The 16,426-nt window shown below is 41.3% G+C and overlaps 1 protein-coding gene across 1 annotated transcript; it reads left to right on the top strand.

Moving 5' to 3' along the window:
* The first annotated feature begins 746 nt into the window (after positions 1 to 746).
* On the top strand, positions 747 to 15,954 carry LOC102304937 (C1q-related factor). Its single transcript, XM_005920327.3, has 2 exons — positions 747 to 1,835; positions 14,702 to 15,954. The coding sequence occupies exons 1-2, from the start codon at positions 1,218 to 1,220 to the stop codon at positions 14,879 to 14,881; spliced, it is 798 nt and encodes a 265-aa protein (XP_005920389.1). The 5' UTR covers positions 747 to 1,217; the 3' UTR covers positions 14,882 to 15,954.
* Positions 15,955 to 16,426: the final 472 nt, after the last annotated feature.

Raw genomic sequence — 16,426 nt, 5'->3', positions numbered from 1 at the left:
AGATCATTAAAAAAAAAAACCCACACTCAAACCTTTACATGTGTGGTTGTATGGTCATTCTGTTGGCTCATTGGTCTGTTCTTGGCATTAACTTTTATAATTAGCACCTTTTTTTTTCCTGAGAAGCTGCTAGCATTTCCTGGCATGGAAGACTTAAATGTTGTCTTGTGTCTGCACATATATGCATGAATCTTTAGAACCCACCTCCAGGAAAAAAAAAAAAAAAGATTGGCTTTCCACAGCTCCATCTTTATTTTTAGAGACTGGATGCTGATGAGAGAGAGGAGAAAGCAAAGGAGTGAGAAACAACATCCCAAGTGGGGAAAGGAGGGAAAGCAAGGAGAGGAGGAACGAGAAGGTTGAAAGAGGGGGAGCAAGGTGGTCAGGGGGTTGTTGTGGTTCCTCTGTGGTTTCGGAGCGTGGCTGAAAGAAATGCAGTGTGATGAGAGTCCTTCTACTGAGTGAGCCAGAGAGAGAGAGAGAGAAAGAGAGAGAGAGAGAGAGAGAGAGAGAGAGAGAGAGAGAGAGAGAGAGAAGGGGACGTAGCCACACCAGCCCCTCACTCGGTAGGGGAGCAGAGGGGAAGGGGGGAGGCTCCGCTGCTCTGCCGTATAAAAAGCCAAGCCTGAGAATCCGGCTCCACTAATTCACTATACGTACACACATACACACACACACACACACACACACACACAGACACACAGTCACAGAGATCCAGTGACTGCTCTGTTTCTCTCACACTCACCCACTCTCATCATCCTCTCTCTCTCTCTCTCTCTCTCTCTCTCTCTCTCTCTCTCACTCACTCTCTCTGTCTCGCTCCCTCTGTCTCTCACTCCATTCCTTTGGGCTCTGCATCCTTCTTGCTTCTTCTCACAAGTCAGATTGTGTTTGTAAGTACGTGCTGAATGTCTTCGTGTGGATGCTTGGGTTTCCTTAAGTATTTTTTGTGTGTGTGAGTGACTGCTTGGTTACTTTAGAGTGAGTTAGTGGAGCAGTGAGGTGTATCAAGTGTATGTGGGTCTTTGTCTCACCCTCACACACTCGCCGCTCCTCTTGCAACTCTTCTTGGGATCTGTGGATCCCTTTCCTCGGTGACAGGCTCCCCACACCAAGCAGTCACCATTTCCGCCCCCGGGAGACCCACGCTGGCAGCGCAGCCTCTTCCCCGACTCAGCATCGGGAGGAAGACCCTGGTGGCGGCTGCCGTAGGGGTTATGCTGGTCCTGGTGCTGGTGGTGCTCATCCCCGTGCTCGTCAGCTCCGTGGGTACAGATGCCAGCCACTATGAGATGCTGGGCACCTGCCGTATGGTGTGTGATCCCTACATGAACAAAGGCACTCCAGCCAGCAGCACGAGCTCCACCGGTCTTCAGGCTGAAGCAGAGGCGTTGAGTGACCACAGCAATGTGCTTCCACCCTCCACCTTACTGCAGGGCCCACAGGGGAAGCCTGGCAGGCCAGGCAAGCCGGGACCACCTGGACCACCGGGAGAACCAGGGCCACCAGGGCCACCAGGACCAGCTGGACCTCCTGGTGACAGAGGAGATCAAGGAAGGACTGGGATTTTGGGTCTGGGGGGTAACGGAGCTATTAGCACAGCCACCTACAGCACAGTACCTCGGGTGGCCTTCTATGCAGGGCTTAAAAATCCCCACGAAGGCTACGAGATCCTCAAGTTTGATGATGTGGTCACCAATTTGGGCAACAACTATGATGGCATTTCGGGCAAGTTCATCTGCAGCATACCGGGTACATACTTCTTCATCTACCATGTGCTGATGAGAGGAGGGGACGGCACAAGCATGTGGGCAGACCTCTGCAAGAATGGCCAGGTTAGTGCTTTGAAACTTTTTCTGAGTTTTCTTTCTCAGCGTAAGACTATCTGACTCCTCTGATGCTCACTCTCCTGTCCTCTCCCGCTTCCTCTGTGGCTCTCCTGCTTAAAGAAGTAGCTTCATGACACACCCTGCAAATAAAAAGTGACATTGCGAGACAAGTTGGGCATCTGTCGTCCGCCTCTAAAGCCTAGAGCGCGCAGCTGTGGCATACACCGCGCCTAGAGATAAAGATGTGTTGACCGTTTGCAAGTGCGTCCCCTCTTTGCATGATGCGTCCTGACACTGCCGCGTCCCGCGATCTAGAGGACGGTCACGGTGTGGACTGAGCGTGGGGTGCGACCGATCTTTTTGCTTGTACACTGTAAAATTAGCAAAAAAAAGAAAAAGAAAAGAAAGAAAAAGGAAAAAACTATCGTGCGTATCGATTTTCCTGAAGTGGAAGCAACGTGAGGAAGGAGTTGAGTATCTAAATTGTTTTAGAATGAAAACGCTCGAGTGTTTATTAAATCAAATTGCAGAAGTAGAAAGTATTTTTTAACCTACAAGACTGAATTTTCCAGAGGGCTTTACTTTCATTTTATCAGTTTCGGAGGACGAATTATACTCCATATAAATGTCAGTAGGGAGGGTTATTGTAAGTATTATTAATAATATTATTATTATAACATTCTGTTGCGACATAACTTTATACTCATAGTCGCTGTGAGTGAAAGTAGCAGATGGGGAAATGTGAAATTTCGCTTACAACATATTAACTGTACATTACATGTGGAAGCTTAGCGGACACCGCGGACCAATCCATCTGCCTTTACAGTCGTATTAAATGCATTAGGACGTCTGCATGATCTATTATCGCTTTCTTTGATGCATCATTTTAATGGGGAGCTAACATTATTGTGCGCCCCGGAGGGTCTTCTCAGGTTGGCAATGCGTACCAGATCAGGCTTCCCACCCGCCGTCAGATCTCTTATCTTCAAAACGGCTCAGTAAAATGGTTTGCCTGTAAGCAGATCGGATGCCATGCTACAGTTATTCTTTGTTTTGCTTAACCAGCTTGTGGCTGAGCCCATATCAAACACTGTAGTTTGCTGCAAGTGTAATCACAGACACCAAAAAGCAGTATTTGCAGTAAAGAAATTAATATCCGTGTTTATAAAAACAGATCTATTTTACCTGATTTCACCTTTCAACCTGCAACCTGCACACGAAACAATAAAATCTCTATTATAGGAGAAGAAATCATGGCAAATAACAATAATAAAAATAATAACCTTCACATTGCACTTCACACATTATTATGCTTTACTAATGTGGGCTGAAACTGGATGCGTTACAAGCTCTGCTGCACTTAATTCCTTGCCACCATGCATGGTCAGAATACTTTACCAAAACTGAGACACAATATTCATCGTTTAGGAAATGTGACAGACATTTCAGCTTTAAATTAACATCATATGAGAACACTTGTTTCAAGTCACATGAAATGTATTATATTTGGACCACATTCAGAATTTCACAGTGATTCACAGCCTGGTACACAGCAATGAGATTGATCCTCTGAGACTCAGCCTCCAAATGCAATTTAAAAGACCTGCTTCACATTTATTAAATACTATAAAACATATAATGGCTATTTTTCCCTTTTATAATGTTAAGTGACCTGTTTAAAAAATGTAAATATGCAATAGTTAATATGGGGTGCTCAATAACAAGTGCTGTGGTCATGATATGTGAGATTTAGAGATGAAATAAGATTTGGTGTGAAACTACTGTGTCACCCAGGGAGATAGAGGTTAAATCCTTTAACCTCACCAAGTTCAAGCCCAGGGAGAAAAAAAGAGTTACAACATTTGCCTTCTATATACAGTATAATGTCTCACTCAACAGTAATGTTTCTGGGTGGGCGTAAAAGCATTGATATATAATAGGGGAAGAAGAACATATGTTCCTATAAAACGCCTTCTGTTCCCGCTTCATTGTGCTCCCAAGAGGAGGGTGTGGAGGTACTTAAGTTAGACGCACAGTGTGCATCACCAGAGACCCGCGTAATGTTTATAAAGTGGTAACTGCTTCTCTTTCTCTGTCTTCCTGTGTCCTATGCACAGCTTATGTATAAATGTTCAGTCCTTCCATGGTGTTTATTAGGTTGCTTGGCTGATGGAGGACGCCCTAGAGACTTAGTTTGTGTAAATGACTGTGAATAGTTATAAATGTTGGGCAACTTATGCTACATCTCTGCTGAAGTGTTCAGAGTCAAACTGAAACTCCTACAGTCACACTGGTGCTTTACTCAGCTCATTAAGGCAGCAAAAAGCTACACTGTGAGTTGGGATAGGGGAGGCCAGGGAATTGCAGACAATACTAGTATTTTATCATCTTTTGGCGTTATTGAAGTGGTGGGTTTCCAGGCCTTGCAGAACTGTTTTACTCCAGCATGTGCACCTCCTACTCCTGGGGTTCTTACAAGCTGTTTCGAACATAAGCATCCAGAGGTTACTTTATTTCTTCTCCGCTTCTTCCACTTTGTGTTTTAACTTGGCAAAGGGCACCAAGTGGAATCCAAACACTGTCTCCAGAACTTTGACACTTTTCAAGCTAGAGCAAAAAGTTGCAGTTTTTAGTAAACAAACAAAAGGAAAATCTATTTTCAGCACAGCACACTTTATTCACTTTCCAGCTTCCTCTTCTCATACTTTTTTTTTGGCTTCTTCTTTGCATGTTCTTTTTATTTTTGTGCCAAATATCCCAACCGATCCTAAACTCTTTCCAATAAATCAATGCTTTGCTACAACCTGTCTTGGACACATCCTGAGAGACATGGCAGCAGCTATAAGAAGATAAATTTAATAGACGCAGTAAAAGGAGAAGAAAGAAAGAGGACAGAAAAGAGATAGTTATTGTGCTATTGTGCCATCGAGTCTATTTAATTGTAATTAAAAAGCTTGAACCAGATCCAGGATGTGTTTGCGCTTTTCCTCTCCGTTCCCTTCTTAATATTGTTATTAATCCGCAAAACCGTTTCAGAGTTAATTAAAAGCAATGACTTCAGCGTCAGTCTCTCAAGAGGACCATAGTGAATAATCACTCTGTCTCCTCCTTTAATAAGCTTCAACGTCCTTCGTGCACATGGCTCTTCCCTAGCAATTACCGCAGCAGTCTCCTCCTTACATACACACACATTCGCACATGCTCACACACACACGCGTGCATGATTGCCCCTCCTTTCTAACCCACAGCCTCAACCCACCCCAACTGTGCACTGCCCTCCATCTCTCCTCTGCATCTGGTCTACAGAAGCTCACTTTTTTAAAGGAGCAGAAAGTTTTCATCTTCTGAAAAAGAAAAACTTTTTTAAAAAAGACAATCCAGGTTGCTGTATCACAGGATCGATTTCCTAAAACACAATGCCATCAATATTCTTCGGTTCTTTCAAGTGATGCATTGCACTACAACAGAATAAGTTAAAGTGAACCATCCTTCAACTCATCCATAGGAAAAATCTTTGTATTTTTATTTTTATTTTTTTACCAAAACCCATCTCAGTCACATGTCATTTCTCAGTCAAACCATTTGCCTCAGCCCATCTCTTCTCATAAAGACACCTCCAGGTGGGACTTCAGCTCTGATACACATGAGCACAAGGCTGTTTATCTTGTTGCTGTGTATCCAGGTGAAACCCACGCATTGTGTTTAGCATCTGGTGTCAATCCCAACATTAAACAAGGGAAGCTGAGCCATCTGGAGAAGGTCTGCTCTGCTTGATTCGATTATTGACATATGTTTTAGAAGAAGAAAAAAAGGTGCAACAAACAAGTTAAGTTTTAATTAAACCAAATAAGATTTCAGAAAAGAAGGCAGATTTTCAGTCATTTTCATTCTTAAAGTATAAAAAAGGGAGTAATCGTTGCATTCTCGTGGATTATCTGCACACAAATACAGCAATACTTCGACTTGATTGATTTTAACATTCTGGTAATGTTCAGACCTGCTATTCTTCATCGTGGTCTGACTTCAGCACTGAGAGGCCTCTGTGCGTTCGCCTGGTGTAACAGAGAGACTCTGTCTGAAATAGACAGGCGGGGTTTTAGTGAGCTACCCTCAGTCCCTCTTTGCCTGCGGTATTGATCCCCTTATGCGTGTGTGTGGAAGCGTGTGTGCTCATGTATGTGCATTTCTTTCTTCTTCTGACAGACCTGTTTCAATGTAATGTATATCATGGCACTTCTTCTATAATCAGCCTGAGAGGTAGTGAAGGCGGACCTTTGGCCTTGATCTGCTGTGTAATTGGACATTGGATTTGACACTCTGCCGAGTGGAACATTAGAGCTGGCCTAATTAGGTGCGAGGGCTATTAAATGAAGATTGGCCCACGTTGTTAGGAAATACCACACAGATTGGAAATGTCAAGATGACATCGGGCTGTCATCTGAAAGCACTGAGAGAAAATCTATCATTTATTGGTGAAGTTTCAAAAGTTGCTCGAAAGCTGCCCACCACTTGTCAGTAATCATTCAATTACTTTTAAAACATTTTACACTGAGCTTCTCAAATAGAGAGCTATTACAGCTCAGCAGTGCACAGACCATCTGAGCTGGCATCTCAGATTAAGTAACTCATGAAATACTGATAATGTCTAATATCTCAAGTACTGAGAGATCTGAAACATACGGTCCAAAATAGGCTATGGATTGTCTCCTGTGACTGGCTGACTCAAGGATGCTATGGTGTTGACTCACAAGGCTTCTTCATTATAATGAGGGCCATATGGGAGATAGACAAGTGCCCCTGGCCCTCTTATGCAAACATCTCTCTCTCTCTCTCTCCTCACGCCCCTGACATTTAGACGTCCCCCGATTTCAGTCTTCACTGATACCCACAATTATTCTCTCCCTCTTCACAGGAAAGCAGCAAGTCAATGGCTCCAAATGACTCACAGTCTGCTACATAACTCAGCGCGTTTAACACTTCATGCCCTCCTTAAAATGAGTATGGGTAAAATATCAACAACTGCCCAGTAAGAACGACACAGACTACTACACGAAAAAATGCATGTCATAACAAAGCTGACATTCTCGCTCTCATCCAACACATATACAGAAACCCACTTTGCCTTTTTTGTAGCTTTCTCGGTAAGAATAAAGGAAACTCTCGGTGCCTCGAGGATTACTATGAAACAAACTGGAAAACAGGCTCAGTGTGAACAAAGGTTGAAAATTTTGCAGTGAAAGTGTCTTTTCAGACAATGCTAGAAGCAGTGATTGTGGTTTTGGTGGTGATGCTCGAGGCAGACTGTGCTGTGCTGTATCTCGGTAATTAACTGACCGCGATGAAGCAGACACAACAAAGAAAAGAGTGGCTGGATTGCGGGTCAAAGTTCATTCCTCTTTTTTTCTCCCCCACCACTGTTTCCTCTGACAGGCTTCTTTCAGTGGCTCTTTCAGGAGAAGCTGCCCGAGTTTCATCCTCTTTGTCGCCACTGATAAACTGCAACACTAATAATCAGGCCCTGGGAAAAGGTTTTACGGTATTTGTATCACGTACTGCTGCTACATGCTATAAACTAATGAACTAACACCTGATACCAAACTCACCTTAAGCATTACTGTAGGCAATTTCATAAACAGTGAGAGGTCTGTGCTGTAAAGTCACTGCGTTTCAAAGCAGGTTGAGCAGGTACAAAGAGAACAGCTGGTGAAATTAATTCAGGAGACCTTTTTTTACTCGCTTCTGACAGATGCCAAATCTGCTCTTACCATTTCACTTCTCTTATCATGTTTTCACTTAGGTCTCCAACAAATGAACGTGTAAACACATGCCACTTTCTGACAGTACAATTCTCTTGCAACCCCTCGTACTTTCCTGTTCTCATTACTTTAGTAAAATTGTGTCTCTAGCGCACGCGGCTGCATAAAAATGCATTTCCATGTAGCATGTTTCTCTTTGTGTCGCTCTGTCACGGTGCGTGTATGCGTTTGCACGTGTGTCGCAGGAATGCGTTGAATAGGGCTCGGTAGAGATGGCGTGCTATCTAAGCTGCCATTAGGCATGCGGTTCATGGCTGGAATGTTCAAACACAATTAGATGGCAGCACACTTTGATTTAAAAGGGGACCAATAGACTCGTTGATCCAAAATGGAGGCTCAACATCAAGTCAACAAATCCCTGTCAGAGAAGCCACGAGACATGTCCTTGTCACGGTGACAAAGCCTCTTGTAAGATCACTGTCCCATTGAGATGTTTCAGGCCTGTCTTGTGGCAGACAACAGACAAAGAAAAAAAAACTGAATTTTTACAGAGTTTACAATTAAACTCAGCAAGCTGCGCCAGCTGAATGCAAATAATGCAAAGCGCCTTTTAGATAATAGGTTGATTGTAAAGGAAATCCCAAGTGACTGAGGATGAGTGACGGTTTTAATAATGTTCCACAAATTCATCCTTCAGATTAATTCTATCATTACTGATAGCTGTAACATTCACATTTAAGAGAAACTGCACTGTTACAGGCATGTATTATTAAGTCCAAGCACAGCCCTGTGTTTTTTTGTCTTAAATATTATTCAATAAAGGCCATCATGTTGATGATATGACGGATTCAAACATGCACGAGCAGCCACGAGGAAGACAACATCGCCTGACACCTCATTTACCATTGCTGGAGCCGCCGCTTACGGCCTCACGCTTTGTTTGTCTTGTCAAAGTTCCTCTACATATTCCGTGTCAAGGTCACGCACTGCCAGTTGGCTGTTTGTCCTGCTCATCTCTGGCTATACATCTGCCATACCCTGAATTTAGACCTCTGGCTCATATCGCAAGCAAGTTTTGTGCAGAGGAGTGAAAGCGGGAGGGGGGGGAGAGAAAAGAGAAAAAGAAAAACAGCTCCAATAGGAGCTCCCTGATCATTATTTCAAAAATAGTGAGAGGTTTTATTCATGCATGCTTATCACTGAAAGCAAGCGAAGGAGGTCTAGACTGCAGCAGTTAGTCTCAGAAGGGGATAAAAACCATTAGAGCAAAAAAACAAAACAAAACAAAAATATCACTGTGGATGAACTACAAGGATTTCAGGGAAGTTTGCTTTCACCAGGGCTTTGCTCATTCCATCTCTGCCAAAAGAAAACGTTATATTTGTATTGTTCATCTCCCCCCCCCAAAAAAATCCCATAAATCATTTACTTCAAGATGGCCTAAATTTAGCCCTTTAAAGAGCAAGAAAAGAGAACAACTTAACGATATTACACATCTGTGACATTGCCAAAGGTTTTCCGCTTCTGTGCGACTGCCTGCAAAGCAAATATTTTGGTAAAGTTTCATTAAAAATCTCAGCTGACAAATCCTCCAGAGCCATCATCACCTGCTTCCCCTACAATCCAAGGCGGTAACCCTCTAATAAGATGGTGTTGACTTTGCACACTCATTGCATATCATTTCGTATTACTATGCACCGGACGCTGGCATCTTAGAATCAGAACAGGAGGTTTTGTTTGCACATCGATATGAGCTGCGCTAGATTTAATCAGGAGGATAAACAATAAGAAAAAAAATGTACAATATTCCATATATTACTTCTGGATCTTAAAACCTCTCCTCGGAATTTCATTATCCAAAATTAGCCTTTACATTATTTGCACATTTCGTACTAGTGTGACACTGTCCACACTGCTGTTAGAGAACTTGTCAGGCCCTCCACAACTTTCCACCTTTCTTACGTCTATCTCACTTGTTAATTATGAATTTCACAGTCTTTTATCAAGCATTTGTTTAATCGATACATTTTTTTTAAAAGTGGAAAGCTGAAGAAGTGTCAGTCTTGACTTGAATTTAAAGCAGTGAGCTAAAGGTAATGCAAAGAAGAGTTCATAAAACACATCTGCAAGTAACAAAGTATAAGATTTTGCATTATGTTGACTCTATAGCAGAATCGTTATCACACATGTTAATACTGACCAAGCCATTTCTCTCACTGTGGGGGTATTATTATTATTATTTCTCGAGGTATTAGCAGAAATGTAGCTGCACCTAAAGTAAGATGTAGCATTAACAGCATACAAAACAGGTTGTAAATACGGTGTCCTAAATAGGACATCTTGAGACTCAAATGCTTTTTACAGTTGCGGTTAAAGAACACCTCTGTTTTTGATTTCACGACCCACTGTAGCCTTTTGTGTACGCCGGGCTGTTCATCATTGTATCGCTGCAGCAGAGAAGCACTTACTGGCTCCAAAAAGCTTCCCTGAAAGAATTTTGTGGTTTCTATCAGAAGCTTTTCAATCTTGAACCATGTAAAGTTTAAAAATGCAGAATTTTAAATAAATCATTTTATAAATACACGTAATTGTCAGGTCGAGCTCATGTAACAGTTATTCAAACTACTGAATGCTGAGTTCATGAAAGCTTTACATTTGCTATTTTAATAAGACTGGTACGCCTCTGCACATCCTCTGCACACTTTTATGTTTCCAACAGCAGGTTTTCAAAAATCAACAGAAGATGAGCTAAGAGTTTAGTGCTGACAGCATTAGCTGTTGTAGCAGGAAAGACAATAGAAAAACATTTTTTAATTTAAAAAATGCTTCATTAGTCAATGATATATATTTAAATTACACAAATAATCTATATATTATTATTATTTTATACATTTAAATGCAAAGAAAATCTGTTTTAGGTTCCCCATTAGATTTGGCACCAGTGATACCTTCTGTGCAGGAGAGCTCTGTCAGTAGCTGGCTTGCCCAAACATTTGTCAATATGCCTGTTGTGTGTGTTCCCTTTAAACAGGGCAACTAATTATTGGGCATTCTCGGCATTATTGGGCATGCCTGTTGAGCTGCTTGTCGACTCCCACTCAAAAATCCCAGATTTAAAGATTTGTGGACACTGAGTTAAAGATAGGCCTGAAATAGACTTTGGAGACCCCATAATGAGCCACAAGAAACACTGCAAATGCACACGGACTATTGATTTGGATTCAACTTTACTGACCAGACTAAGTGCTTAATAGGCTTATTTAACCACAAGATACTTTTAAGGATGTACAGTGCTTTCTTTTTTTCCATCTCTAGAGAATTAATGATCTTCCTGTTCGATTGTGCTCCATTTGAATTACATATGATGCAGTTTGTCTAGTTAGTAACTGTTTAATAGCACTGAGCCACGATGCAGACCCTAAGTAGAGAGTTACACTTTTTTTGTGTGTGTTTTGCTTTTTGTCTTTGTTTTTGTCCTCTACACCAAGCACAACACTGGTTGAGTGAAAAAGATTATAAACGATAGCGATTTAAAAACCACAACAAGCGTAATTAACAATGAAAATGCAGAGAATTCTTAGTTGACTTCTGCTTTACAGAGTGTTATACTTAGTTACAGTTCATTGTTTAGCTTTCTGGCCTCAGATCTACTGTTTTAGTTCACCCACACTGCCTTCTTATTGCCATTTCAGGTAAGAAGCAGCTGTTTTCTAAAAAACAGTAGACATGTTCTTGCACAATTAGCTGGTGAGCATAGTGGAGAATTTACCTGATATGCATATGTGGTAAATATGCAATGAAAATTAAAGCTGTTTTTTTTTAGTCTTTATATTTAGATCACAGACTTTTTACATTTAAACACCAACAAATTGATTTGTTATAGGCACACCTCTATGTCAGAGTGTTACATGGGGATCTACACCAGCTCTGAGGTCTATGGTGGAAAGGCCATCACATCGCAGCTTTTGTGATGTTTTTGTGATGTACATAACAATTAAGTCTAGAAAAGAAAGCGATGAAAGACAAACACAGATTACCAGTGATGTGGTTCTTCCTTGTTTGAGGCATGTGTCATATATCAAGGACATGCTGATTGTGTTGGTGTCATTATTTTCTCTAGCGTAAAACAAAAAGAATATTTGGCTCCAGTTCCTTTGCTGTTAATTACTATTACCGATTTATGTATATTTACTGAATCCACAACCACTTCTTGCTTCCTTCTCTGCCGTTTGCCTTAAGTTTGATTTTCAGCATTTGGTATAATTGAAGCTACAGACATCCTAAAAAACATCCTACCTCTTCTTCTTCTTTTCCTATTCTTCGCTGTTTCCTTTAGGGGTCATCGTGACTGATCATTCTACCATTAAGCTGTAAAATCCACATGGTTGTCTGCATTTGCATATCAGGATTGCCAGCCTATTATTCTAGTCCTAAATAAAAGGGGGTGAAGAAGGGCAATGAGTCTGTTAACTCCACATTAAAGCGAACGCTTCCTCTGAGCTAATATTCATTGTTTAAAGCCAATTTTACACTTTCAGATCTTGAGAATAATTTCTAAATGTGTTTTTAAAAGGTTGTATAAAGCCTTATGTTTCTTCAACTGGTGTCACTAATGAAGTTTAAACCTGAAAAATAATTTGGAGGTGTGAAGTTAGAAAGAAGTTGGAATACTAGAGCCTTTGAGCCCACTCCTCATCTCTGCTTAAAGCTTACAGCTCGAGGCTATATTAGCTGCTACTTGTGCAACACACCACTGTCTCCAGCTGAACTGGTGCCAGATTTTTGTCAAGGAAGCAGACTCTGTTGAGTGAACAAAAAAACAAAAAAAACAAAAACAATATCTCTGCTACTGCTGCAGACATAAAAAAGACCATCATGAGAATGACACTGTAGGAGTGTAATAATAAATTGGATGAGCACTCTTTTAATTTAAAATCGAATGTGCTAGAAGCAAAACAACACAAAATAATGCATGGCACTACTGCCAGACTGAAGTGAGAATTGAGAATAAGGCTTTCATAAAAGCTGTTGTTGACCAACTTAGGATCTTCATTCAGCTGGTTTGCCTTTAATTTCACTCTTTACCTTTCAGCTGGAAAACAGGGAGGCTAAAGATTTTAGTCTTTAAAATGTAGCTTCAGAAAGTTCTTGAATCATCGGGCCCCATCTTATCTTACCTCATAGCTATGGATCACCCCAACAGAACACTTTGCTCTCAGATGGCAGGCTTACTTGTGGTTTCTAGGGTATTTAAAAGTAAAATGGGGGCAGAGCCTTCAGCTTCCAGGCCCCTCTTCTGTGGAACCAGCTCCCAGTTTGGATTTGGGAGACAGATATCCTCTCTGGTTTTAAGATTGGGCTTAAAACTGTCCCTTTAAAAAAAAAAGCATGTAGCTAAGGCTGGATGAGGTGACGCTGAATCCTCCTTTAGTTACGGTGCAGTAGGTGTAGGTTCTTGGGGGATTCCCATGATGCATTGAGTATTTCTTCTTCAGTCACGTTTTCCACTCCCTATGTGTTTATACATCTCTGTGCATGTAATCATTAGTTATTATTAGTATGGCTCCCTTTCACAGCGTGTCTATACCCCGTCTCCCTCCCCTCACCCCAAAAGGTTGTGGCAGATGGCTGCCACTTCCTGAGCCTGGTTCTGTTGGAGGATTTTTCCTGTTAAAAGGGAGTTTTTCCTTCCCACTGTTGCTCAAGCACTTGCTCATACGGGGTCATATGGTTGTTGGGGGTTTCTCTGTTTTCTCTGCATCGTTGTAGGGTTTTTACTTTACACTATACAGCAGCTTGAGGCAACTTTTGTTGTGATTTAGCTCTATAAATATTGAATTGAATTGAAAAGCATTATGCACTACTCATTCCTACTTAAATAATCACTGTTAGAACAGCTCTCTGCCACACACACAAGTACACACATGCGATAAACCACAGCTATTGTTTCAAGACTCATGTGGGACTGCACCTAGACTTAAAAACACAGCACGTTTGTAGTGGATGTCTTAATTACCCCGGACAGGTTATTTAGAAACTGCTCCAAATGTCCTGCAGACAGAGTGCCAAAACACACAGGCACACAGGGACACAAACACACACATACACACATGTGGCCAGACAGAAGCTGCAAACCCAAAAACAACAACAACAAAGTTCTTTTTTCCTCTTTTTGATGCAAACTCATTCCAGCGATTCCCATCACTCCTGTTAGTTATCAGATATTTCTGCTTATACTCAGTAAACATCTTTTATGTTTTGTTTCTTCTAATTTCCTCCACACTGTGACCCCCCAGAGTAAGCCCTGTTGTTGCATTTCTGAGACTTTTGGAGCGCATTTTGCTTCAAGGTCGAACAATAGCTCTGCAAAAGACCCCTGGCTTGATTGAAACCATAAATCTGCCTGACACAGAGGCTAAAGTTTTGGGTCGGTTTTATATGTTTAATATCAATATTAAAAAGATATATTTGTCAAAAAAAATAAATAAAAATCGACTTCAAAATGAAACCAAATCGAAATGTATGTCCTAAATGATAAATTGTCTTCCTGTTGAATAAACATTATTGCTCTCTTATGATAAAAAAAAGCTTCTCTTTTTTGCACTTTCATTATTCCATGTCATAAATAATGCTGCTTCTTAATTAGCAGAATATCAATAAAAAAAATTCTATGAACTTTAGACCATGGAGACAGGAAGAGGATGCTAGCTTTATTTTAAATGTTAATCTAAGTTGACTTTAAAAATAATGTAATTTTAAAACTGTAAGCTTGGGGTTTTCTGAATATATTCACCATTGTAATCAAAACTGTATTTGCTATGTGTATTTTCTTACAAGCTTCTATGCTCAAATGCCAAACACATTCCCTGCTCAAAATAGCAAATGTAATGTCTGTGCATCCTTGGAGATATATGAGTACTTACATGCGCTAAGTGCTTTTAGTTTAGATTTACAGTAATATAGACTTGTAAGGGTGAATACAGTATCTGTCTTAGCATGAGAGACTGACACCTGATTCATAGCATTTGCTAAATACATTAAGCTAATGTACTGATACCTTTAGCAACTATGAAGGCTACCTCTTCTTTACGTGTTTATCTGCTCCTGGCCTTGCAGGTTCGTGCCAGTGCCATTGCCCAAGATGCTGACCAGAACTATGACTACGCCTCCAACAGTGTCATCCTCCATCTGGATGCAGGAGACGAAGTGTACATCAAACTGGATGGAGGCAAAGCCCACGGTGGCAACAACAACAAGTACAGCACCTTCTCTGGCTTCATCCTCTACGCAGACTGAGAACACACAGACACAGAGACAGTCAGACAGGAAGAGACTCAGACTAAGTGTAGTATGACGGGGGGGAGGGGGTGTATGTGTTAAAAGCCTGGAATGCTTTCTAGTTTTCCTAATTCTCTCCATCATCACGGACACCTCTGCTTCGTATCCATCAGTCAAGACATCCAGGTTCTGTAGCCAAGTCTGGATGCAAAGCTCCTGAGGACTGAGAGGAGCTCGGTTGGGCGTGTGTGGGAGGAGTGGGATGTTAGGTGGAGGTGGGCCGGTTTTTCCACACTCCTTGCCACAGTGCCACTGGTCAAAAGCTCCTCACTCTCAGTGTCTCTCCTCTTTAGCCCTGCTCCATTGCACAGAAATATCAACAAATATGAAAACCCTGCTAAGTGGATGATCTCACCTCTTCTCTCCACAGCGGCAGCAGTCAGCTGCAGTATCAGTGGACTGAAGTGACTGAAACTTATAGTGTTGTTCCGTGAAATTTTCCTTAGATTGTGTTTTCATTTTGTAGACATGCATAATATTCAACACGAGCAAGATTTAAAAAGAAATAAATAAATAAAAGAGAATATATTTGTCCCTTGTGAAGATATCCTGTTTGACTGAGAGATGTTATTTGTGATGCAGCTCAGAGCTCTAACAGCTGGAAAACAAATCTTTAAATCAAGAGTTTCACTATTTCATAGCAGTGTGTGTTTTTCTTCATTTCTAGGTAAAACAAGGTAACTATTATTCATGTGGAGAATAACAATACATTCTGCACTTCCAGTGTATCTGAAGAAGAAAACATCTAATATAGACAATACCCTATCCAGAAACCACCTCACACTGTTTCTGGCACTGTCACAAATGTCCTGCTGCTCTTCAGATTAAAGGAGGGCATAAATAATCTTTTCAATGTTCTAGCTTCATGTAGATGTTCCACTCAGCACAACTAGTTATGTGATACAGAAAATTTTCAAACTCAGAGGTAACCCAATTGAAGAACGCCAATCCTTTCCTCTTCTCTGTTATGCCGACCTCCAAGGTTTCTTGCAAGGTATTAAAAATGAAGAAGAAGAAGAAGCAGCGAGCAAGGAAAAGAAAGTCACAAATGCAGAGAAAGAGTCAGAAGTGAGTGAGATGGGGAGGTAGAGGAGGCGTTCAAGCACAGTGAAAGTGAGTGGGCAATTTTTATGTTTCAGTGTCTTCACTGGATGTCATCCATTCATTAGCTGCATATTCAATGACACACAGGCATTATGGTAATATTTACTCGACATGGCTGCCTGATGGCTTGCTTGAGAATGAAACTGATTGGGTGAGTGACTTGGCCTATTATGACCGCACGTTTGAGTGTATGCGTGTTTGCGTTTGTGCGCGTATGTGTGTATTCTGTGCATACCAGTGAGTGTCTGCATCTTAGCATGTGCCGTGCCATAATTACATTGTTATTTTTCAGAGTTATCCTGTGCTACAGCCAATGACATATATTTTACGCAGCAGCCAATGAGATTGTGCTCTGTAGGGTGGAGCCTCTATAGATATGATGAGAAGAACAAACAGCTT

The sequence above is a fragment of the Haplochromis burtoni genome, unplaced genomic scaffold, assembly GCF_018398535.1.
Source record: "Haplochromis burtoni strain Fernald_Lab_line unplaced genomic scaffold, NCSU_Asbu1 Contig_21, whole genome shotgun sequence".
Lineage (NCBI taxonomy): Eukaryota > Metazoa > Chordata > Actinopteri > Cichliformes > Cichlidae > Haplochromis > Haplochromis burtoni.
Note: the sequence above shows the minus strand (reverse complement) of the source record. Positions and strands in the feature narration are given on the sequence as shown.

Bases quoted from the DNA above. Each gene is read 5' to 3' on its own strand.
- LOC102304937 (XM_005920327.3), top strand. From the start codon at position 1,218: ATGCTGGTCCTGGTGCTGGTGGTGCTCATCCCCGTGCTCGTCAGCTCC. The intron at 1,836-14,701 runs GTTAGTGCTTTG...CTGGCCTTGCAG, and splicing joins ACCTCTGCAAGAATGGCCAG to GTTCGTGCCAGTGCCATTGC.